Source organism: Brassica napus, chromosome A2, assembly GCF_020379485.1.
Source record: "Brassica napus cultivar Da-Ae chromosome A2, Da-Ae, whole genome shotgun sequence".
NCBI classification, from domain to species: domain Eukaryota; kingdom Viridiplantae; phylum Streptophyta; class Magnoliopsida; order Brassicales; family Brassicaceae; genus Brassica; species Brassica napus.
The window spans coordinates 151,898-177,380 of record NC_063435.1 but is presented as its reverse complement, the minus strand read 5'-3'; the positions used below and the strand labels follow the sequence as shown (position 1 = coordinate 177,380).

Here is a 25,483-nt window from a genome sequence, read left to right as displayed (position 1 = left end):
TCTCTAATCACTATTTCATTTAGTGAATGCTATTTTGCGAAAACTCTTTGTGTGATATTTTTTTAACAAAATTTGATTTATTGCTAAACTTGATAGCAGATCAATGTCAAATGTAAACTAAGAACATTTTAACAGCACTTTTTAAAATTAGTTGTAACATACAAAGCATGTGAATGGTCAAAGTGGACCATTTTGTATGGATCATCCACTCTTTGACTATCAACTCGTTTAGAACATAAATGATTCAAAAATAAGAGAAACTTCACAGGCAAGTTAAGAGCCAATGAGAATGAAGCTTCTTAACCCCTCTCTCTTTTTCTTCTTCATGTTCTTTCCATGTTCTAGAAGTTGTAGCTCAAATGACAAAACTACTCTCCTCAAGATCAAGAAGTCCTTAAACAACCCTCGAATCCTCAACTCTTGGGACCCCAAAACCGACTGCTGCACCAACTGGACCGGCGTTGTGTGCACTCACCGCCGCATCACCGGCCTCACTATATCTGCAGGAGACGTCGTTGGTCAGATAGCTGAGGAGATAGGAGACCTTACTGACCTCGTTATCCTAGACTTGAGCAGTCTCTCTCGACTCAGAGGCACCATTCCACGCTCTATCACCAAGCTCAAGAATCTAGTCTACCTTCGGTTTAGGATAACCGAACTCTCTGGTCCAGTCCCTGATTACATCAGCCAGCTTCAGAACGTTACTTTCTTGGACCTCTCCTTTAACCGGTTCAACGGTTCAATACCTGGTTCGATTTCTCAGATGCAGAGACTTGAGACCATACAGCTCAGTCACAACAAGTTAACCGGTTCTATACCGGAATCTTTCGGTTCCTTTGTTGGAAAGATCCCAAAACTCTACTTAGGTAATAATCACCTCTCAGGTAAAATTTGTCACTCAAGTTATTGCCTAAGATTTTTTTTCCATAGCCTAGGTATATAATAATCAAATGTTTAAGAAATCAATAGGCAGTAATTAGATGTTTTATATAGGATTAATGTCTAACTGGATGTTTGTATGCATGCCACCTAGACCGATTTAAAAAACAATCATTTTAGAACCGTGTAAACCGATTTATAGAACATTAGTAATAAGGAATGATATACATAAATTGATTATGTTGATTTAATTGTAATGCAGGAGAAATACCAAAGTCATTATCCAAAACCAACTTCAACACCGTGAGTTTGTCAGGAAACAACTTCAGTGGAGATGCTTCAATGTTCTTTGGACATAACAAAACAACCGTAAGGTTAGACTTGTCTCGGAACAACTTCCACTTTGATCTCTCAAAGGTCAAACTGGCCAAGAGCTTGGTGTCATTGGACCTTAGCCATAACAGAGTTTTCGGAGGGCTTCCTTTGGAGCTGACCAAGCTCCAACTTAACCAATTTAACATAAGTTTCAACCGTCTATGTGGGTCCATACCACAGGGAGGTCTGATACAGAACTTCGAGGTCTATGAGTTCTCCAACAACCTCTGTCTATGTGGGGCGCCTCTCAAGCGTTGCTAGCCAATCGATCAAACACATTTTGAAAATGTACCAAGAATATTTTGTTTGTAAATTCGTTTGAATATTCTCTGTTTCACAATAAAAAAAAAAAGAATATTCTTTTATATTTTTTTAGTTTGCAAATTAGTTTGAATATTCTCTTACATTTTTTAGTTTGCAATTTAGTTTGAATACTCTCTTATATTTTTTTAGTTTACAAATTAGTGTGAATATTCTCTTATATTTTTTAGTTTGAATTCTTTTGGATTTTCCTTGGACCTTGATGCTAAACCCTGAGAACAAGCTCATGTGGAACCCTTGGCTAATTATAGTAACAATTTTAATTTGATCCAAAATTGCTATTGAGCTTGTGGAAACATTACATAGCAAATCATTACAGAGAGATTTTGAAGTTACTGGTCCACAAAATTGTCATTCATCAAATGTAAGAAACCACATCTTGATAAACTTTCTTCTTCTATATACTCACAAAGAAGCAGTTCTCTTCAACTCCTCAAAATACTTAGCACCATCAGGGTGACGGTTCACAAACCTCGTCACAAACGACTTATCAGAGTACACAAGTATAGTACTTATCGCCAGCTTCGCATCCGCCTTCCCTCTCTCTTGCAACCAATTATACATTGCAAACCTTACCTTCATCCTTTCAAGCGTGTACTTAAGACACGAAGGAAAAGCCACAAGAGTCGAGAGCGGGTACCCCAACTCATTCACAAGGTAATCAACCTTTGCTTCCAACACATTGCTCGCCTGTGTCAGCACATCAGGAGACGCCTTCACCATCTCCTTAGCCTCCCCTTCACTCAACCCCAAACTCTTAAGAAACTCAAACCTCTCTCTGAGCTCAGACCCTCTCCCTCGAAAACACCTGAGCGCTCTCTCCATCTCCTTCTCCTCGTATCCGAGCTCCAACAAAAACTGAGTCTTCATCGCTTTGGAGCCGACTACGTCCACCACACTAGTACCAGGCAAAGGAGTTACTCTCAACCCCATAGTCCATTTCTTCATCTCCTCCGGATTCTCCTGAATCACCTGACAAAGCCGCTTCTTCCCGCCTTTCAGATTATTAAGAAAGGTACTAGTGTGCTTCAAACGAGACTCTCCAAGCCAGTGAGAGTGGTTACGAAACACCTTGCCTATCTCATAAGCCTCCATCTTGATACCTCTCAGGAACAAAAAGCAATGCCGTAGATTCGAAACACACTTCCCTACCTCCTGACTACTCTGGGGAGGGAGTCTCATAACCAACTCACTTCTGGAACAACCTAGCTTTGTCTGAAACCCAGCTAAGATCATTGTCCACTCTCCAGACTCCTCCAGAACCAGCCCCGGCCGGTTCTTGAGTAACTCTAGTACCTCACTCTCGTCTCCTCCACATAACTCTCTAAGAAAGGCTAAACACCTATGGATGCATCTCCAGTCATAAGAGCCTCCCTCTGATAAATTCTCCAACACCCAATCCGAACCAACAGTGTCTACAACGCTGACCATTTCTAATATAGTCTCTCCGATCAGCACCCTCGGGGTACAAACAATGAGCTTGGAGACAAGCACCTTCCCAAACCCCAAACGCTCTAAAGATTCAATCTTTGAAGCTAAAACACCACTCTCGTAACCAAACACTTCCCTAGCTTCCTTAAAGATCTTCCCCATCTTCTCCCGACCAATCCCATAGTTCCAAAAGACATGATAGTTCTCCAACAAGAACACATCTTCGTTCAAAAACATCTTATCACAAGGCACGAGAGGGCTGAACTCAGAGGGTTTTAAACCTAAGCTCTCGAAGAAAGGCTCGAACTCGTTCACAGGGTGGTAAAGAAGGAACTTAGTGATGGATCTGATGACGTCATCGCCACAAGAAGTAGAATCGTTGTGCAGCTTGTTGAGGAGGGTGTCGTTGAATAAAGGAGCGTTTTTGCTCATGCTCTCGGCGATTAGGAACTGAAGGCCTCTGTTGTTGTAGAAGTAGTCGAACATGGCGAGTTGGGTTAGTCTGCGAATCTCGTTTCTGGGGAGTTTCGAGGCGGTGGAGGAGAGAGATCTTCTAGGGTTTATGGGAGGTTGGGGTTTTTTAAAGGTGGAGACTTTGTGGGAGACCCAGTTGAGAAGAGAGGTGGGTGATCTAGGGTTTCGGATTAGAGACATTGTGTTTACTTACCTCTGTGTCTTCTTCTTCTTCATCTCTTGTCTCAATGGATGAAGTATGAACACAGACAGAGAGAGAGAGAGGCATGTGTGTTTATGTGTGACGATATTATTGCGTCATATTTTAAGGAATCTATAATTTTTGTTTATGTTTAGCAAATTGAACATATTCTAAAAATTCATTTTGAGATGATATTAAATCAAATTCAATATTTGATTTTTATCACTGACTTGAGTTCTCTCATTATATTTTAACAAATTTAGGAGTATTTTCAAGATTTAAATAAAGATCTCCAATATAAAGTTATTTTTTGGTTTGTCAATTGAACAATTTTTTTTTCCAAATAGTCATTTTTAAGTTTTTGTCATCAAAAGTAATTATATTATAACTACAATTTTGAGATAACAGTTAATTCAATTTTTGTTTGATTTTTATCATTGGCTTGAGTTCTCATTGTATTTTAACGAATTTTGGAGTATTTCCAAAATTTAAAATAAAAGTTTCCAATATAAAGTTCTTTTTGTTTGTCAATTTATCCACAATGCTTCTTTATTCTGATGGGCTCTCTTCCCTGACGGTCTCAGAGTGATAGTGAAGGGATCATCAGTCGGTTTAGGGGCTGACCAAAATATTTCAAGGCCTTTAGACAAAAAAGAAGTTTTCAATCACAAGATAGCATACACATTCATTTAAATTTACGGCATTTTCATAACAACGTTTCAATCTGAGCCTTTTTCTTTGCAAAGAAATGCAAAGATTTTTATGCAGCAAGATTTTAAGAACGAGCTTATCAAGACAATCTACTATTATGAGCTCACGATCTCCAGTTTTTTTTTCTCAGCATAATATGCAGTGTGTATACTAATACTAGAGCAATCAAATTTAGTTTGAGAACAATGAGAAGAAGAAAAAAGAAAGATGAAAAGAAATTGAATATTCAAAGTAGAATATATAAGAAAGGGAAAAGGATAAAACGTGGGGTTCCTCATGCACAATGTTAAAAGTAGCGTTACTAATTTAAGAAGCTATCTCTTCGTGTGAATTTTTAAAAGCACATAGTTAATTAAGAATAATCACACACATCTATATATTAGTCTATATATGACTAAGACTCCATCACACACCACTTGCACACATGTAAGTACCTGATTCTGTTTCCAAGTGTTAGTGTGTGTATAGCACTTTGGACATTCTCTTGTCGCGACTCTTATAACTTTACACCAGTACTTTGAATAGAGTAAGAGTAAAAAAAACATGCTTTAATTAGGCCTTTTCTATTTAGCCAATCTCTCATTGTTCAGCTTATCTTTGATTGGAATTGAGTGTCTCCATAAGTTGTTAGCATCAGGGCTTCTGCATCTTGAATTGAGTAAGGTGGAGGAGAGTGATCAGAAGCAGAGTGAGACAACGATGCTTCAGCGTTTGGTGACTTGAGAAGAAGACACTCTTTTGTCTTTTGTTGTTGCTCTATCATTATTTTCAATTGCTTCCCTTGTTCTTCGATTCTTAGTTGCAGGTTTCTTTGAATCTAATGGAAAAAAACACGTGAATCAATATATGAGTGGTTAAAAAGTGTATAGATTAGTATGAGAAATACTTCATTGGTGAATGATGATAATAAATATATGAAATAAAAAATGGGGAGAGCAACAAAATGTTCAAACATACAATCTCAAAACTAGAAAGCTGGCCTTCATTTGTTTCAAAAGATATGTTATAGAAAAAAAATTTGTCAAACAAAAAGATATTTTGTAGAAAAATATTAATTTTTAAATCAAAATATAATGAAGCAGATATTAATTCTAAAGTGGGAAACTGGAATAAGCACTCGATGCCACACACTACTACTTAAACTGTAACATCGGAATGCATTTACTTGGTAAAAATATAATAAACTAAAGTTATATATTTACATTTTGTAACTCACCTCTAGTTGTTCATGAAGATGCCTCTGAACGTCTAGCTGAAGCTGGAGTGCCTCTTTAATTTGCACTCCACTGCATCCACGATATAAAACAAAACAAAATATTAATTTAATCATTAACAACTCATTATTTTATTATTTTTGAATAATGTTAATCGTATGTTGTTGTCATTGCTACGGTAAGCCATTGTGTCATTAACTTTGGACTTATATGGAGGAAAATAAGAGGGCTACATATTTTGTAATAAAGAAAATATTATTTTTGGTACCCATATAAAAAAGGGAAAAAAACATACGTTTTTGTGTCAAGCTGAGACAGCTCTTTTGAACAAGATCCCTTCTCAAACTTGCCTGCACCAACAAAATTCTCATTTACATTATTCCCAAATTATCAATGTATTTTATCACATTCGAATGTATAGTGATAGTATTTATTTATAGTACCTTCTTGATAGTCAGGGATGTATTTCGCAATCCTATACTTCTGAAATTTTAACCAAGAACTATTGAATTAAAACTTCTTTTTTTTTTTAAAGTAAAGAGAGAAGAAGTAAAGTTAACCTGTAGATGGCTTTTAACATGAAATATTGTGAGTCCTTCAGAATCCATCAGCTTCAGTATCGCTTTGGGTGTTGCCTCTGCATAGTTTCCCACCAGTTATTACACTTTTTAGCGTACCACCAAAGAAACAAGGGCACTTTTATCTTTAAAGCATATATCAATTCATTTTTCCATATAATGCGCATATTTGCTTCAAAATAAAGTTTTCAACCCACACATATGGTGTTATATGATAGCGCATAAGATTCATTTGATCTCATGAAATCATCATTGTTACATCTAAATGCTATCTAATCATAACTTTATGCATGCTTAAGCAAAGTGACTAGATCAACTGATTGATAACTAATTGTTTAATTCCTCTAATTCTAAAGTCGAAGTCTCGTTAACTTACTATCAGCACCACCAAGGCGGTTAACGCATTCCACGAACTTCTCATGAAGATCTTGGGTCCACCTTATCCTTGTCTTGTTCCCAACCGTCCCACAATTAGGAGCCATGGAGCCTCCATGGGCTGAGAAGGAATGAGAAGAAAATCTTGGATGTGTTTGCTTAGCTTGGTGATGTGATGATGAGAAATCAAGTTGTGTTACATTAGAAGTACTGTAGGTCCTCCTGCATAGTTCCTGAAAACCATCAAGTAGAAACATCATTGTTATAAAAAAGATTATAAGAGAAAAGGTTTTCGAAATACATTTTTCCCGACCAAAACTTGATTAAGCTTATGGACATGTGGCCAAAAAAAAAGAAAAAAAAAGTTGGAGTTTGTGGAATACTTGTGGATCTTGACTTGCATCAAAAGAAAGAGAGTATGAGGATGATGAAGCATTTGTTGCGGCGAAATCATTAGCACATGATTTTTGATATAATGGCTTTAAATATTGATCCTGAAGAAGTTGCATAGGAACCATCGATTGGGATTGGTCTACTGATGGATGATCCGAAGATTGATGATGGTAAGGATGAAACAAGGCATGACAGGGTTTTGAAGACGAACATTGCACGGAGAGAGATTGATTGACTGTGCTATCGTATGGAGTATAACCCGAGAACGTCTCGCTGGTCCATGGAGATGATTGATTGTAATGGTTCATATTCACGTCTTGTAAATTAAACAGCTGGGGCGGTTGTGATTGCGAGTGCAAGTGTAGCCGGCTTCCTTGTGAAGCGTTTGAGGTTTCAAAATTGATGTTATCCATCAAAGACCAAGCAAGAGAGACCTGGATAGCCACTTTTGTATCAGAAACCTATGATCTTGTTGCACGTTCAATGAAATATTGAACGATAGGGAGAAAATAGTTGGTAGCTGAAAAAAAAGATTTTGTTAAACAAAAAATCGGAAGAGTAAACGATCGAAATGAAATCCAAAGTGTTTTACTTTTTGGTTTTCATCCAAAGTCTTCAGGTGCAAAGAGGGATGAGTATTGATATAGACAATGCCTTTTCTTTTGATTATTCTCAAAATGGATAGGAGTGCGCATTTTTTAATTATCCAATGGCCATAATTGTAAAGTTGCAAAAGTCCAAATTAAAATTCTTATTTCAATAACAATATTATAAGAATTAAGATTAATTAATTCCCACTTGCGTAGACCTTGTCTTTATTCTTCTGCAGTTGTGGAAACATTTAAAAAGATTATTCACAAATATAGTAAGATCGCAAGGAAATCGATTTTAATTAGTAGCACTAGTTCATTATAGAACCCTAATGGATCCTGTTACGCCATGCGTATATATATACATAAATATATAAAATCTTCGACAGTTTATTCATGTCTATATATATTTATTTTTGAAGAAATATTAGAAAAGATTTTTCAAACAAAAAAAAAGAAATATTAGAAAAGATTTTGCGCACAAAAGTATTAAGATCACACGGAAATCAGTTATATTATTAATTCACTTTCGAACCCCAACTTACTCTGTTAAACCATACATACATCTACACATTATTATATGCAAGCCATTTTCTGTGCTTCAGACTTGGATCACTTATAGAACAGTAAATGTTCCACGTACGGATTTAATTTGTACTAGATGATTGTATCATATGTGAATATTTTTATTAATTCAGAAGATATTTAGATACATATGGGCTATATATCTTACATCGACACACTCTCTTTAACGATGATTATTTTGTACTATTACAAAAGCTCATACCTTATTGAGAGATCAGAGTAAAACAACATTGATGATAAAGAAAGAAAATAACGGAAAGACGTACGATTCATAAACATGTATCTGATTTAGAGCGATTCAAACATTCATGTCTCATTTAAAACAAGTTCAGCTAAATAAAGATAACATAATTGATGACAAAAAAATAAAGATAACATAAAGAAGATATTTGATTCAAAAAAAAAAAAGAAGAAGAAGAGATTTGATGTTGGCCAATACACCTTTCATCGTTTGTGTAGTTGGTGTGTGTGCAAAACTACATGCACCTTCAAAACCACAATTAAAGTGTTATTTTTTGAAGAATTTTTTAAATGTTATTTTGGATTATCAATTAATAAAAGTTTAATATATATATATATATAATTAAATATTTTAGTTGAATGGAAATAATTTGCCTATATACCATGATTAACAAATCTTTGGAGAGATGTCTTGGTTTGAAACTTAAAATTTGTATTTAAACACACCCACATTGATAGGTATAATTGTATAAATATTGATATAAAATTAGTATATAATACTATATATTAAATTATTAATAACTCAAAGCCGGATCAGAATAAATCTGCGTTTGTCAAAATTAAAGGTTGATTGGGTTTGGAATACACTTAGGACCACTGAATATATATAAATTAATAATTACTCTAAATTTTATTTTGTTCTACCCAAGATATGGGAGAATATTTTTTACATAGGCATCTTTGCTTAATAGTATAATTACTAGGATAAGACCTGCGCCTTGCGCAGGGTGAGTTTATTTGTATATATTATCGATAGTTTCTTTTATACATTTGATCATTTTATTTATATATATATAATATTTATTGTTGTTATTATATAATTTCTTTCCAATGAATCAGATCAATTTTTATTAAAAATAATGGAACAAAAGTATAATTAATACATCATGAGTTGATCGGATTGGACATTAAACAAATTATGACTTAAAACATTATTTTTTTCATCGAACACATTCTTGAAAAAAGTGAACAGTATTGTTTTCACAGTTGAATTATTTTGACTTTTATCTTCTATATGGTTTTGAAAACTTTCAAATCAACCATCGAATTGATACATGTCATTTTAATGTTTTTAGTCGTATACTTACGGAAAACTTACATTAATTTAAAATCGTTTTTAAAAAATCAAAATATAATATATAAGAAAAAATCTAACATATAAGAAAAATATAACATATAAGGTGTCCTCATTTTTGTATTTTAAATTCGTTTAAAAAAAATATAACATATATAAGGTTTCCTCATTTTTATAATTTAAAGTCATTTTAAGAAATTCAAAATATAACATATAAGAAAAAATCTAATTTTTTTATTATGTGGTTAATGTGATTGTTTATTTTTTTAATAATATAAAATTAAACAAAATGAAGAAGGATACAAAAATTGTTATCAAATCTTTATTATTCATAATCATTAATTGCCATATATATGTAAATAATATTAGGTAATTTAGTAGCATTTATTTAGGGAAAGAATACACACATCTTATATTTTAGGTTAATATAATGTTCTCTAGTGGACATTAAACAAATTATGACATAAAAACCTTATTTTTCCCCTCGAACACATTCTTGAAAAAGTGAACAGTATTGTTTTCATATTTGAATTAATTTGACTTTTATCTTACATATGGTTTTGAAAACTTTCAAATCAACCAGCAAACTGATACATGTCATTTCAATGTTTTTAGTGGTATACTTAAGAAAAACTTACTTTTTTGTAATTTAAAGTCGTTTTAAAAAATTCAAAATATAACATATAAGAAAAATATAACATATAAGAAAAATATAACATATAAGGTGTCCTCATTTTTGTATTTTAAAGTCGTTTTAAAGAAATATATAACATATAAGGTTTCTTCATTTTTGTAATTTAAAATCATTTAAAAAAATTCAAAATATAACATATAAGAAAACATCTAATTTTTTAATTATATGGTTAATGTGATTGTTTATTTTTTTTAAAAATATAAAATTAAACAAAAATGAAGAAGGATGCAAAAATTGTTATCAAATCTTTATTATTCAAAATCATCAATTGTCATATATATGTAAATCATATTAGGTAATTCGATAACTTTTATTTAAGGAAAGAATACACACTTCTTATATTTTAGGTTAATATAATGTTCTCTACTGAACATTAAACAAATTATGACATAAAAACCTTATTTTTTTCATCGAACACATTTTTGAAAAAAGTTAACAGTATTGTTTCCACAGTTAAATTATTTTGAATTTTATCTTGCATATGGTTTTGAAAGCTTTCAAATCAACCATCGAATTGATACATGTCATTTTAATGTTTTTAGTCGTTTATTTAAGGTAAACTTACATTTTTGTAATTTAAAGTCTTTTTAAAAAAATTTAAAATATAACATATAAGAAAATTCTAACATATAAGAAAAATATAACATATAAGGTGTCCTCATTTTTGTATTTTAAAGTCATTTAAAATATATATATATAACATATAAGGTTTCCTCATTTTTGTAATTTAAAGTCATTTTAAAAATTAAAAATATAACATATAAGAAAAAATCTAATTTTTTTATTATATGGTTAATGTGATTATTTAATTTTTTTAATAATATAACTTTAAACAAAAATGAAGAATGATGCAAAAATTGTTATCAAATCTTCATTATTCATAATAATTAATTGCCATTATTCATAATAATTAATTGCCATATATATGTAAATCATATTAGGTAATTCCGTAGCTTTTATTTAAGGAAAGAATACACACTTTCTATATTTTAGGTTAATATAATGTTCTCTAGTGTTATATAATTATAAAATAATGTGACACTATTAGATTAAACTATACTTTATATTAGATGCTCTAGAATTCTTTGAAATAGAATTTAGAAGGCATTTAGAGTGCCACCTAGGATTTGGGGTTTTTTTTAATTAATACAAAATTAAGGTTCTAATTTTTCAAATGCTTCTCAATTAATATATAGGGGATAACGGCGATTCTCGCATAAATTTCACACTTATTTTTCTGAGGAGCATGAAATTGACTGTCTAAATAGACATCGAATTATTCTGGATAGGATGAATAAAATTGGCTCCCCATCTTCAAAAAAATTTGTTTGGTCCAATGCAATTTCGTTATCTTCTTTGCAGTTTTATCTTAATCATGTATCATTTTATAATTGGTAGATGCGCCAATCAGATTTTATATAGTATAAAAATTCATTGAGAGATTCCACTTCCAAAAGTTCGTTTAGAGGCAACCACATTCCGCACCCAAACAATAAAATATATTAATAATAAAAACTATAGGTAAGACCACAAAGAAATATAGCAGTATCGAGTTCCTTTCTATACTTTAGATTAATTCAAATATTTTTGTTAATAGCTTTTATAATGAAGGTACCGATTATCTGTACCATCTTTCAACGTACATTCACGCACAAGTTTTTTATATAATCGATATATACCTGTGGTTGCTGCTTTTCCATGAACGCATCAACCTAACGAAGGCGTTCTCGTTAACAAATATTTATCTGTACAAGAAAACATTCAAGCTATACTAGATTTGACCTGAACAAATTTTTATACATACATTATTAATTTTACTAGTGGAAACATTTTTTTTTTTTTTGTTAAAGGGTTTGTTACGAGTGGAAACATAACATCACGAATTTATGTGGCGATGAATAGTTTTTGTTTTCTTCTGAATTTAAATGTTTCTTTTGAACAGACGGTGGTTGTGCCAAAAGAAAAGAAAATAGACGTAATCAGCTAAAATTTGTATGATTAGTATTAAATGAATACATATTAGAGATTGTTTTATATTAGAAGGATTATATAAAAAATGATAAAAATAAGATGGAACCGACCAAACGTTAGGGCATGAAAAAGAACTCTGCTATAACAACTCAATCTTCCCAAGCCACAGTGACATACACTGTAAATGTAACTCTTTTTTGTCAGATTTTAGTTAATAATAGGAGTTAATAATATTATAGATACATTGATTATTTTACAATCTCTTATTATATTATTATCTCTTATATTTTATTTTCAGATTTTACTCTCTTATTATTACTTTCTTAGACGGCTATTTCTTTTACAAAAAAAAAAGATGAAGTCATAGCCCCAAGAAATGAGAAGTTTGGTAATTGACAATAACAGAAGGTGGACCTCTGATTAATGAATAAATATAAAATGGATAGCTACAGTGGAACAACTGTAAGATTCTCCCTACGTGTTAAAATAATGCCCAATAGGCCAATACTGTTCTTACAAGTTGCACTTCCCACTTTTTATTTTATTAATTTAACTACGTTTCTTCAAACAAGTCTTTAACTTATTTTATTTCTTAATTCGTTTTATATAATTTGAACTTATATTCGTCTTTGCTAGGCATACAGATGGCCCCCAGACGCGTGTTAACCTCACAAATATTTGATACTTTTTAATTCAATAATTTTCGTTTAAAATGTTCGACAACGAGGTAAATTTGTTTATCTATTCGCGTAAATATTATTCCTTGTTGGCACTAGGGAAAAATTCGGGGAGACTTTGTTAAAGGCAGTATTTGAAGAAATTTGACCTCAATTTAAAAGTTCTACAGAAAAAGAAGTTCCAAGAGTATTTTAATCTTAAATATTAAAATCACGATCTGTAGCTGGAATTACAAATAAAATACTAATTTCCTGATTACAGTTTAATATTACCTCGACATATGATCAAACAACTCGTAAATCTCACAAGAGAAATCACATATATATGCTTCGAAGTTACCTCTCCGTTTAGGGTTTAGTTATTTTTTTATGATTCTCCCTCTCCTGTGATGTATTCCCAACAGTCATTGAAGGAAACAACTGTCCGTGTCTCCAAAAACTAGTGTTATTAAATACTCCCTCCGTTTTTTTATATATGACGTTTTAGAAAAAAAAAAATTTTCCAAATTATTTGACGTTTTCAATTTTCTATGTAAAATTTATTACTAATTAATGCTAGATGATCAATGATATTATAGTTTCTATTTTATTATTGGTTAAATTGTGGTTTGATAAACAATTAATGATGTTTTTGTTTAAAAATTAAATGTTTTTTAATTTATGTGCATAATCTTTAAACGTCATATATAAAAAAACGGAGGAAGTAGGGTTCTTTGAATCCTTATATATTTTTGGATTTATGACTTGTGTAGTTTAAAACTGATCCATGGGTTGATTGAATACAGACGAGTTCAATTTTTCATTTTTTAAAGCATGGTCGTTATTTTATTGTGTACCGTTTCAAAACAAATGTCGTTTAGAAAAATTTCACAGAAATCAACATAAGAAATTTTCCACTATATTACTAAAGAAAGCCAACACTTGACATTATTATACTTATAAATAGTTTTGTCTAAATAGAGATTCAATTAAATCTTTTATACCAAAGGACTCTTTTTTCAGACTACACAAGACCCGGATAAAGCCTTGTGATTGTTTATTTTGATGGGTTCGTATACATTAACTGAGCTCAGATTACAAAAAAATTTAGGCTTCACCTTTGGCATGTGATTCTTGATCTTTTTCTAAACCGCTATGCTGATCAGGTGATGCATGCATGGTCAAGAGCAAAGACTCGAGAAGAAACAAGCAACATCAATAAATATCAAAGTTGGTGATAGTTTAAGGGGTGCAAGCATTATATCAACTTTTATAAATATCAAAGTTGGTTCGTTTTTATACGAAGGTTTATTTTGTCAGTGGAGATAAATATACTATATCAACTTTTATAATTTGTTTCCCCTATATATCCCTGTATTTATTTTCTTTAATAATCACAGGACCACGAGCTAGTTGCGGAGCGGTGCAGCTTGGAAGTAATTTGTTTTTTTATAAGTTTTTTTTGGCAAAATCAAATTTAATTACGAGTCCGTTATGCTCAATCTTATGTGATATCTAACTATAAATAACTGAGAAAATAGATAAAAAAACAAGTAAGCAAATTCAAATATTTTGAAATATAAGTTTCATGTGGTCTAATTAAGATTCGACGTCCACCTTTATTATACCGTTTGAATCTATAGTAAAGTGTGATTTTGTTATGTTAGCTTAGCTTCTGATGTACAAAAGAGGACCAAAAGATTTTTGTCGAATTATCTGACTTTAACATAAGGTAGTATTACAAGGAACAGGGAGTTGGCAGTAGAACGGAATAGCAAACATGAATGCCACCCACCATATGCAAGAGAGAAAGAAATGTGAGCCAGTCACAGGGGTGGCATGGTTCTAGCATGGGGGTATTTATTGGGTATCAGATTAAAACTATGGAACTAGAATAAACAAAATAAAGACTACAAAAGAATGAAAAAAAGAAAAACCATCGCCTCGTCAGCAAATGCAAATGATTTCACCAGCCTTGTTGGTTCCCTGGGAGATCATTCTCTTACCCATTCCAGCAGTGAAGGGAAGAGACAAGGGAAGCTCAAATGTTTGTTTGGACCACTCATGTTTCGTCACATCCTCCAGTATCCACAGATCAAAACAGTCGAAACAAGGATCACCAGAAGGGCGTGGTACGATGACAGCTAGCTTCCCTTTGTATTCTATCAATATTGAAAAAGCCTCACAAACCAGGACATCCTTAGGCGTTGTGATAAAACTTAGTATCCTCTCATATCTAACATCAAAACACACAAACACAGGAGTCGTTCTGTGACTTGGAGCCCAAGCACCAAAATACATGAAACCATTAATGTTTAGTCCCTTCGTCATAGGGCAATAAGTTGGAGAGGTAACATTACTACGAGATACTACTCCTCTTCCTCCTCGTCCTCCAAGTGTTATAACCTCGTGCACTATGAAACTAGGGTTACTATACAGAGCTGGCACCAGGGTCAACGCTTTGAACTGATCATCAACAGGATCGTATCCCAAGGATGTGTACGGTCCCTTGCAGGGAAAGGTAATGATTTGCCCCGTGCTAGGGTTACATATAGTGAAATTTGAACCATGACAACAGCCGAAAAAGCCGTGGACGGAAGTACACTTGGAGCCGCCGAGAGCCAAGGTCACTGAGGGTACTGTCATGTCTAGATTGGCATCCAAAGAAGAAGAGAAAGTTTCCTCCTCTCCCGAGAAGATGAGGAGACGCTGGGCACCACCATGGACGAATACCCTAAACCTCGAACGCGTCTCATAGGACCTAGCGTAGTAAGAAGCGGCGAATGTTTGGCTTCGGATAAGGGAAGACCAAGTCTTGGACACGCATAGGAACTTCATAAGAGACTTCACGGGTAATCTAGTCAGTATCTCCACCTCCATATCTAAAGGGAGGAGTTGTAGCTTATTACCTGGGGGGCTCTTGTCCCCTTCGTCCCTGGACTCGAAGAGTTCTTTTTTGTGATGGCTATTCATTGCAGTAAACGTAGCTATCGGTTACAAGATACTTCGAACGAAACCCTTAATTCGAGTTGAAGAAAGAAGATTGATAGAATATTAAAGCAAAGAGTTTCCTTTTTCATTTTTTTTTTGTGTGCACGTAACACTTATTTTAAAATTAAAAGGCGTTGGGCTCAAGTCTAACCCAAAGATGAGACCATTACAGATGAACCGCTTAGCTTAGGGTTCTTTTTGCTAACGAATCGGCTTCAAAGTTTTGATCACGAGGAAAATGAGAAAAAGAGATATCGACAAAAAAAAGTCATATGGTTGGAGACTCCTTGCTTGCTGCGTGTTTCCGGTGTTCCTGAGAAGATCGAAGCCAGCCCAGCCTTTTTAAAAGTGTATTGTTGAGATCTATGCCTCTACACAGACATCAAGTTACCATTTGTTCAAGCACTTATGCACTTAGATAGTTTGGAATGCAAAACTCAGTAGCATGAAGTTGATGATGATAAGAGATATGATGCAAGACAGGTATGTAAAAGGGAGCACACTTTAGTTGTTTACCCTGAGTTCGGCCTCATTCGAGGTACCTACATCTCAGGGGGTAGGCAAGCTACCAATCCACTAGATAAAGAGGTTACAAGCTTTGTCTCTCACCCTCTCATGTGAATACAAAGCTATCTCTCAAACCCCTGTTTCCCCTCTCTCTAGTTTCTCTACTACCAAGCAATTATGTGCTTGTAGTACTCTCAGCCTAGGTGTTTATACACTCTAAAGCTCCTGGTGCTTTCGCACCCTTTGGTGCTCTTCTTCAGCGGCACACCCAGCTCTGACCTGTTCTGTTGCTTTTATACTGCTGGAGCCTTAACCTAAAGCAACAACTAACCATAGGTAGAGTTAACCCTTGCTACCATAACTTGAGTTAAGCTTTGGTTCCTTTTGTCTCCTGCTCCTTTAACCCTTCACGCAAAGCAGTAACTAACCAGCATGCTTTCTTTGTCTTATCTGAGACAAGCCTGCAAACGTACGAACTCATACGTAACGGAGAGAGAGAGATCACGTGAGTTAAGGGTTTAAGCTTATCCTTGAAACCCTCTTTGTCCATCCAAGGGTCTTGCTCCTCTTTTCAAATGAAACTCTCTTCAACTCATACTGAAGCTCCATCTGATTAATAACATGTCTTGGATTCAAACTAACTCCACAAATCTCCACCTTGGTTTGAATGCCAACCAGAACTTGGTTCTCAACCTTGCATCCTTGGATGTATCTTCTCCGGTTACACTTCTTATGAAGTTGTATCCTGCTGACACTGACTCGTGTCCCCCTTGGAATCAACTGTGATCTTTAACCATCTGGTCTTCACCTAGACTCACAGTATACTTCATTACTTGCTTCTGGAACTGTCCTGCGTCTGTCTCTGCAACAACCATTCTCTGCCTTCTTGATACTTCAGCTTCTTTTACACATGAGAGACTAACTGTCTCTTGTGTCTCTGTTTTCTGCTGCTATGTGTTCTTACTTGCAATGATCTCATACAAGAAGATTAGCTAAGTCTTCTGACTTGATCATCTCAATCTGAAACACAAACCTTGTATCTGTGCTGTCACCCTTTCTTGTTGTTGATAAACAAAACTTCCAAGTTGCTTCTCTTCAGTCTTCGTGTAACTCACTTCAAACTTCCGTTCTCTTAGTTGAGTACCCACAAGACATCCTATAACAACCACAGAACACTCCCAAGCCAAACTGGTTTCTTTCATGGATTTGAAATGCTTCCCATAACACTGAACTTGAACCATTTCCTTGTAAACCCCATGATAAAGAAATTCTCTTGTTCTTCCAGCCTTAGAAGTAACTCCACCTGAGCTGTATACTCTTGGAATAACCCACCTGAACCTTTCAAGAACCATTCTCTCATGTCTTTGCTTGAGAAAACCGAACTGTTTCTCTTAACCAGTCGTCACTAACTTCCAACCACAAAGTCTTCCCTGTTTCACTTCTGTTAAAGCCACAAAACCAGCTTTAACACAACAGAGTTCTCCACAAGCTCCACCACTCATGACCTCTCCAGTCACAGACTTCTTCATAAGCTCCACCACTTATGGAATCTCCAATCACACAGACTTCTTCCACGGCTCTGATCAAGAAACCATAAGCCTGTTACAATGATTGCTTATTTTCTTTGTCCTCCTGCAAACTTGATTCCCTTGTCGACCTTTGATTCTCCTCATGTGCACTGAAGCTTGAATCAAAACCTCTTGAATCAATGCAGAAAAAATATGCAGAATCATATTAGCCTCTTCTGGAGCTCTTGATTCACCTCTTGAACATTCTACTTGTTCAATCATCCTGTTTAAAAAGAACAGAAACCACTAGCAGCTTTGAAACCCCTACTAGCACTCTTATACTCTGTCTCATATCAGCTACTGTGATATCCTGAGACATCTCCTTACAGCCACTTCTTCATCACATCTAGAACCCATGATGACACTTGAGCTGTAACAGTACCCTGCAGTATATTTTCCACTATGCAGACTCCACCATAAAACTTGCCTTCTGCACCTTTTACCAAATGCAGACTTGACTTGAATCTCACTATAAACAATCAGCTTCACTTGTAATTGTGCCTCTGATGCTTCTGAGTTCATCACTTGACTGTTCTGTAAGTGATCTCTGAGATGATTCATAAAGCCTTCTTATGATGTACTAGACACAATCAGTTTACGCTGATTAATCTTCTCCAAATGCAGCTTGCCTTTTCTGCATTTCTTGTCCTTTATGGGACTTCTTCTTCCTCAGTTGCTTGCAATCTTAGCTTGTGTAGCATATCGATGCACCACAACTCAACTGTCTTGAAGTGAATAACCTTGGAAACCTCCTTGCATTCTCTGCATTTGTTTCCTCCAGACTCTCCACTATGGGATACCCTGAACCACTTCAATACTCTTTACTAAGCTCACACTTTTGTGTCTTTCTGAAAAAATATCAGAACCTGCAACTCTTCTTTTAAGGATTGAATATTCACAAAGCTTCCTCTACAGAACCTGAGAACCCGTCTTATGATTTAGCTTTGAATATACAGCCATCACTTGTTCTTGAGACTGCAACCTCTTCAGGAAAAATCCATATAACCATACTGATACTCCCCACACCAAGCTGGTCTCTCTGAACATTCAGAAACTTTCAACTTGAGCTCTCTTGAACAAGCTCATACTTTTTGGTCATCGAATGAGACCAAACCATTCCCGGACGTTTCACTCTAATCTGAGCTTGAGTTCCATCCGTCTTCTCAAGACAATTAATACCCACGAGCCTCAACTTCACAGTAAACAACTTCCTTTCTGCTCATACTCTTGAAGAAACCAGATTGCAGAACTTAACCAACTGACATCTCTGAAGCAACCCAGACATCTTCTAAACAAGACTGAAACACTCCACCATGTCTCTGCGAACTTCACTGAGCTGAACATCCATTCACCATTACTGTGATCAGCATAAAACCCTCATGTAATAGGCTGACTGAATAGCTTCCATGTTGTACTGGATATCAGTCCCAACATACCATTCTTCATCTTGTAGCCACTCCAGTTTATCTCTTGTACTAGAAGATAAACAACACTTCTTTGCTTGCAGTTAATAAACCTAAGCTTCACTCACTTAGATACAAATCTCCAAATTCCGCATCCACAACAACTGGTTTGATATACTTGAGGAAACACCACAGACCATCATATCCTTCAGCAATCTTCTTTTCATTTGACTTGGAGTCTTACACCCATTCTGATTGTAGAAAACCTTAAGACTGATTTCTTCATCAATCTCCACCTCAGACCTGAAATCAAAAGAACTTCTGACCTCTTCTTCAGCAATACCGACATATACCAAATGTGTACCGTCGTTTGGACAAAACCATCAGTTTGAACAAACAAGACACGCCATCTAACACTCAATATCAGAAAGACTTTCGACACACTGATATGGCACATCCCTTTGCTGATAATACTGAGAAACCTCCACACCAGATATGTAACCTCCACTGCAATTCACGTAATCACTGAATAAGAATGATTTTGTTTCTTCAATCTTCTCACAAACTCCATCTTTTCCATGTTGCAGAAACTTTGAACCAGATATGTTATCCACTGAGAACTCCAACTTGTGTCTGACCCGACACAAATCTGAAAAACCAACAAATCGAGTAAGTCACCTCCGATCTCAGATTTCTCTTCTTCTGTTGACTGTTGCAAGAAAACAACTCATCTCCACACTTAGAACCTTCGTTACTTTCTTCCCGTAACATCTGAAATCTGAGCTACGAAGCTCCCACCGAACGGTTCTGAATTTACTGTATCTTCTTCTTCACCGAGGAAAACCAGAAAAGAAAGAACTTTACTTTGACTTGGGCTAGGACATATCTTGCCCAACTTGTTGCTTCTGAAACTTCAGGCCCAAATAAACAATTCAACCCATCTGGAACTGAAACCCAAAACCTTCTCTGCTGCCTTTGTCGATGCCGACCACGGCTTCACCTTCCTCGACCACCATTACCGTTATACATTCCGGTGAACCTGACAACTGTCTCAGCACTTGAATCTTGCCACTTGAGAAACCTCAGCAAGACGTCACCCTCCTTCGTCTTTCACCCAACAGTGAAGACAATACGTAGACGTACTTCTGGTGAGATTCTCTGCAACTTCCGGCGAGTACTTTGTCGTCGAGTCTGTGTCATCCGAGTCAACCTGAGATAGCCACTGATGCTGCAACATCTCCACCTCTGACTCATCTTTCCCACTTGTGAAATCCACAGAGAGTTTATACTTTCAAATGATTTCACCATCTCCGACGAGAACCACTTCGCTTCCGCCTTCTGGTCTCAAAAGCTTCTCAAAGCCATACTCTTCCAGAGATATCTTGAGGTAAAGCTTTCACCTTCTTACAAAGCTTACAACTTTCTCAAAAATCTCTGCTGCATCTTCCGAAAGCTTCCACCTTTACATAAAGCTTGAACCTTTACGACCAAACTTGACTTCTTTCTTTGCCAACCTGGCTCTGATACCAATCTGTTGAGATCTATGCCTCTACACAGACATCAAGTTACCATTTGTTCAAGCACTTATGCACTTAGATAGTTTGGAATGCAAAACTCAGTAGCATGAAGTTGATGATGATAAGAGATATGATGCAAGACAGGTATGTAAAAGGGAGCACACTTTAGTTGTTTACCCTGAGTTCGGCCTCATTCGAGGTACCTACATCTCAGGGGGTAGGCAAGCTACCAATCCACTAGATAAAGAGGTTACAAGCTTTGTCTCTCACCCTCTCATGTGAATACAAAGCTATCTCTCAAACCCCTGTTTCCCCTCTCTCTAGTTTCTCTACTACCAAGCAATTATGTGCTTGTAGTACTCTCAGCCTAGGTGTTTATACACTCTAAAGCTCCTGGTGCTTTCGCACCCTTTGGTGCTCTTCTTCAGCGGCACACCCAGCTCTGACCTGTTCTGTTGCTTTTATACTGCTGGAGCCTTAACCTAAAGCAACAACTAACCATAGGTAGAGTTAACCCTTGCTACCATAACTTGAGTTAAGCTTTGGTTCCTTTTGTCTCCTGCTCCTTTAACCCTTCACGCAAAGCAGTAACTAACCAGCATGCTTTCTTTGTCTTATCTGAGACAAGCCTGCAAACGTACGAACTCATACGTAACGGAGAGAGAGAGATCACGTGAGTTAAGGGTTTAAGCTTATCCTTGAAACCCTCTTTGTCCATCCAAGGGTCTTGCTCCTCTTTTCAAATGAAACTCTCTTCAACTCATACTGAAGCTCCATCTGATTAATAACATGTCTTGGATTCAAACTAACTCCACAAATCTCCACCTTGGTTTGAATGCCAACCAGAACTTGGTTCTCAACCTTGCATCCTTGGATGTATCTTCTCCGGTTACACTTCTTATGAAGTTGTATCCTGCTGACACTGACTCGTGTCCCCTTGGAATCAACTGTGATCTTTAACCATCTGGTCTTCACCTAGACTCACAGTATACTTCATTACTTGCTTCTGGAACTGTCCTGCGTCTGTCTCTGCAACAACCATTCTCTGCCTTCTTGATACTTCAGCTTCTTTTACACATGAGAGACTAACTGTCTCTTGTGTCTCTGTTTTCTGCTGCTATGTGTTCTTACTTGCAATGATCTCATACAAGAAGATTAGCTAAGTCTTCTGACTTGATCATCTCAATCTGAAACACAAACCTTGTATCTGTGCTGTCACCCTTTCTTGTTGTTGATAAACAAAACTTCCAAGTTGCTTCTCTTCAGTCTTCGTGTAACTCACTTCAAACTTCCGTTCTCTTAGTTGAGTACCCACAAGACATCCTATAACAACCACAGAACACTCCCAAGCCAAACTGGTTTCTTTCATGGATTTGAAATGCTTCCCATAACACTGAACTTGAACCATTTCCTTGTAAACCCCATGATAAAGAAATTCTCTTGTTCTTCCAGCCTTAGAAGTAACTCCACCTGAGCTGTATACTCTTGGAATAACCCACCTGAACCTTTCAAGAACCATTCTCTCATGTCTTTGCTTGAGAAAACCGAACTGTTTCTCTTAACCAGTCGTCACTAACTTCCAACCACAAAGTCTTCCCTGTTTCACTTCTGTTAAAGCCACAAAACCAGCTTTAACACAACAGAGTTCTCCACAAGCTCCACCACTCATGACCTCTCCAGTCACAGACTTCTTCATAAGCTCCACCACTTATGGAATCTCCAATCACACAGACTTCTTCCACGGCTCTGATCAAGAAACCATAAGCCTGTTACAATGATTGCTTATTTTCTTTGTCCTCCTGCAAACTTGATTCCCTTGTCGACCTTTGATTCTCCTCATGTGCACTGAAGCTTGAATCAAAACCTCTTGAATCAATGCAGAAAAAATATGCAGAATCATATTAGCCTCTTCTGGAGCTCTTGATTCACCTCTTGAACATTCTACTTGTTCAATCATCCTGTTTAAAAAGAACAGAAACCACTAGCAGCTTTGAAACCCCTACTAGCACTCTTATACTCTGTCTCATATCAGCTACTGTGATATCCTGAGACATCTCCTTACAGCCACTTCTTCATCACATCTAGAACCCATGATGACACTTGAGCTGTAACAGTACCCTGCAGTATATTTTCCACTATGCAGACTCCACCATAAAACTTGCCTTCTGCACCTTTTACCAAATGCAGACTTGACTTGAATCTCACTATAAACAATCAGCTTCACTTGTAATTGTGCCTCTGATGCTTCTGAGTTCATCACTTGACTGTTCTGTAAGTGATCTCTGAGATGATTCATAAAGCCTTCTTATGATGTACTAGACACAATCAGTTTACGCTGATTAATCTTCTCCAAATGCAGCTTGCCTTTTCTGCATTTCTTGTCCTTTATGGGACTTCTTCTTCCTCAGTTGCTTGCAATCTTAGCTTGTGTAGCATATCGATGCACCACAACTCAACTGTCTTGAAGTGAATAACCTTGGAAACCTCCTTGCATTCTCTGCATTTGTTTCCTCCAGACTCTCCACTATGGGATACCCTGAACCACTTCAATACTCTTTACTAAGCTCACACTTTTGTGTCTTTCTGAAAAAATATCAGAACCTGCAACTCTTCTTTTAAGGATTGAATATTCACAAAGCTTCCTCTACAGAACCTGAGAACCCGTCTTATGATTTAGCTTTGAATATACAGCCATCACTTGTTCTTGAGACTGCAACCTCTTCAGGAAAAATCCATATAACCATACTGATACTCCCCACACCAAGCTGGTCTCTCTGAACATTCAGAAACTTTCAACTTGAGCTCTCTTGAACAAGCTCATACTTTTTGGTCATCGAATGAGACCAAACCATTCCCGGACGTTTCACTCTAATCTGAGCTTGAGTTCCATCCGTCTTCTCAAGACAATTAATACCCACGAGCCTCAACTTCACAGTAAACAACTTCCTTTCTGCTCATACTCTTGAAGAAACCAGATTGCAGAACTTAACCAACTGACATCTCTGAAGCAACCCAGACATCTTCTAAACAAGACTGAAACACTCCACCATGTCTCTGCGAACTTCACTGAGCTGAACATCCATTCACCATTACTGTGATCAGCATAAAACCCTCATGTAATAGGCTGACTGAATAGCTTCCATGTTGTACTGGATATCAGTCCCAACATACCATTCTTCATCTTGTAGCCACTCCAGTTTATCTCTTGTACTAGAAGATAAACAACACTTCTTTGCTTGCAGTTAATAAACCTAAGCTTCACTCACTTAGATACAAATCTCCAAATTCCGCATCCACAACAACTGGTTTGATATACTTGAGGAAACACCACAGACCATCATATCCTTCAGCAATCTTCTTTTCATTTGACTTGGAGTCTTACACCCATTCTGATTGTAGAAAACCTTAAGACTGATTTCTTCATCAATCTCCACCTCAGACCTGAAATCAAAAGAACTTCTGACCTCTTCTTCAGCAATACCGACATATACCAAATGTGTACCGTCGTTTGGACAAAACCATCAGTTTGAACAAACAAGACACGCCATCTAACACTCAATATCAGAAAGACTTTCGACACACTGATATGGCACATCCCTTTGCTGATAATACTGAGAAACCTCCACACCAGATATGTAACCTCCACTGCAATTCACGTAATCACTGAATAAGAATGATTTTGTTTCTTCAATCTTCTCACAAACTCCATCTTTTCCATGTTGCAGAAACTTTGAACCAGATATGTTATCCACTGAGAACTCCAACTTGTGTCTGACCCGACACAAATCTGAAAAACCAACAAATCGAGTAAGTCACCTCCGATCTCAGATTTCTCTTCTTCTGTTGACTGTTGCAAGAAAACAACTCATCTCCACACTTAGAACCTTCGTTACTTTCTTCCCGTAACATCTGAAATCTGAGCTACGAAGCTCCCACCGAACGGTTCTGAATTTACTGTATCTTCTTCTTCACCGAGGAAAACCAGAAAAGAAAGAACTTTACTTTGACTTGGGCTAGGACATATCTTGCCCAACTTGTTGCTTCTGAAACTTCAGGCCCAAATAAACAATTCAACCCATCTGGAACTGAAACCCAAAACCTTCTCTGCTGCCTTTGTCGATGCCGACCACGGCTTCACCTTCCTCGACCACCATTACCGTTATACATTCCGGTGAACCTGACAACTGTCTCAGCACTTGAATCTTGCCACTTGAGAAACCTCAGCAAGACGTCACCCTCCTTCGTCTTTCACCCAACAGTGAAGACAATACGTAGACGTACTTCTGGTGAGATTCTCTGCAACTTCCGGCGAGTACTTTGTCGTCGAGTCTGTGTCATCCGAGTCAACCTGAGATAGCCACTGATGCTGCAACATCTCCACCTCTGACTCATCTTTCCCACTTGTGAAATCCACAGAGAGTTTATACTTTCAAATGATTTCACCATCTCCGACGAGAACCACTTCGCTTCCGCCTTCTGGTCTCAAAAGCTTCTCAAAGCCATACTCTTCCAGAGATATCTTGAGGTAAAGCTTTCACCTTCTTACAAAGCTTACAACTTTCTCAAAAAATCTCTGCTGCATCTTCCGAAAGCTTCCACCTTTACATAAAGCTTGAACCTTTACGACCAAACTTGACTTCTTTCTTTGCCAACCTGGCTCTGATACCAATCTGTTGAGATCTATGCCTCTACACAGACATCAAGTTACCATTTGTTCAAGCACTTATGCACTTAGATAGTTTGGAATGCAAAAC

The 25,483-nt window shown here is 36.2% G+C and overlaps 4 protein-coding genes across 5 annotated transcripts; 1 reads left to right on the top strand and 3 right to left on the bottom strand.

The window, feature by feature from the left end:
• The first annotated feature begins 96 nt into the window (after window positions 1-96).
• LOC106422720 (leucine-rich repeat protein FLOR 1-like) lies at window positions 97-1,669 on the top strand. 2 transcript variants are annotated; one of them, XM_013863497.3, is made up of 2 exons: window positions 97-866; window positions 1,142-1,669. In XM_013863497.3, exons 1-2 carry the CDS (start codon window positions 284-286, stop codon window positions 1,513-1,515), a joined length of 957 nt encoding a protein of 318 aa, XP_013718951.2. In that variant the 5' UTR covers window positions 97-283; the 3' UTR covers window positions 1,516-1,669. The 2 variants fall into 2 exon arrangements, with proteins under 2 accessions (XP_013718951.2, XP_022563196.2); XM_022707475.2 differs by having other exon boundaries at window positions 97-884.
• A 169-nt stretch (window positions 1,670-1,838) lies between these two features.
• LOC106422659 (transcription termination factor MTEF18, mitochondrial-like) lies at window positions 1,839-3,768 on the bottom strand. The gene has a single exon (XM_013863438.3). It carries the CDS (start codon window positions 3,658-3,660, stop codon window positions 1,981-1,983), a length of 1,680 nt encoding a protein of 559 aa, XP_013718892.2. The 5' UTR covers window positions 3,661-3,768; the 3' UTR covers window positions 1,839-1,980.
• A 931-nt stretch (window positions 3,769-4,699) lies between these two features.
• LOC106422695 (myb family transcription factor PHL5) lies at window positions 4,700-7,535 on the bottom strand. The gene is made up of 7 exons (XM_022698152.2): window positions 6,923-7,535; window positions 6,541-6,772; window positions 6,147-6,223; window positions 6,030-6,069; window positions 5,882-5,936; window positions 5,589-5,658; window positions 4,700-5,189 (listed from the first exon to the last, which is right to left on the bottom strand). The coding sequence occupies exons 1-7, from the start codon at window positions 7,343-7,345 to the stop codon at window positions 4,959-4,961; spliced, it is 1,128 nt and encodes a 375-aa protein (XP_022553873.1). The 5' UTR covers window positions 7,346-7,535; the 3' UTR covers window positions 4,700-4,958.
• Window positions 7,536-12,232: 4,697 nt separating this feature from the next.
• Window positions 12,233-21,670, bottom strand: LOC125581504 (F-box protein At1g30790-like). The gene has a single exon (XM_048747074.1). It carries the CDS (start codon window positions 15,714-15,716, stop codon window positions 14,691-14,693), a length of 1,026 nt encoding a protein of 341 aa, XP_048603031.1. The 5' UTR covers window positions 15,717-21,670; the 3' UTR covers window positions 12,233-14,690.
• Window positions 21,671-25,483: the final 3,813 nt, after the last annotated feature.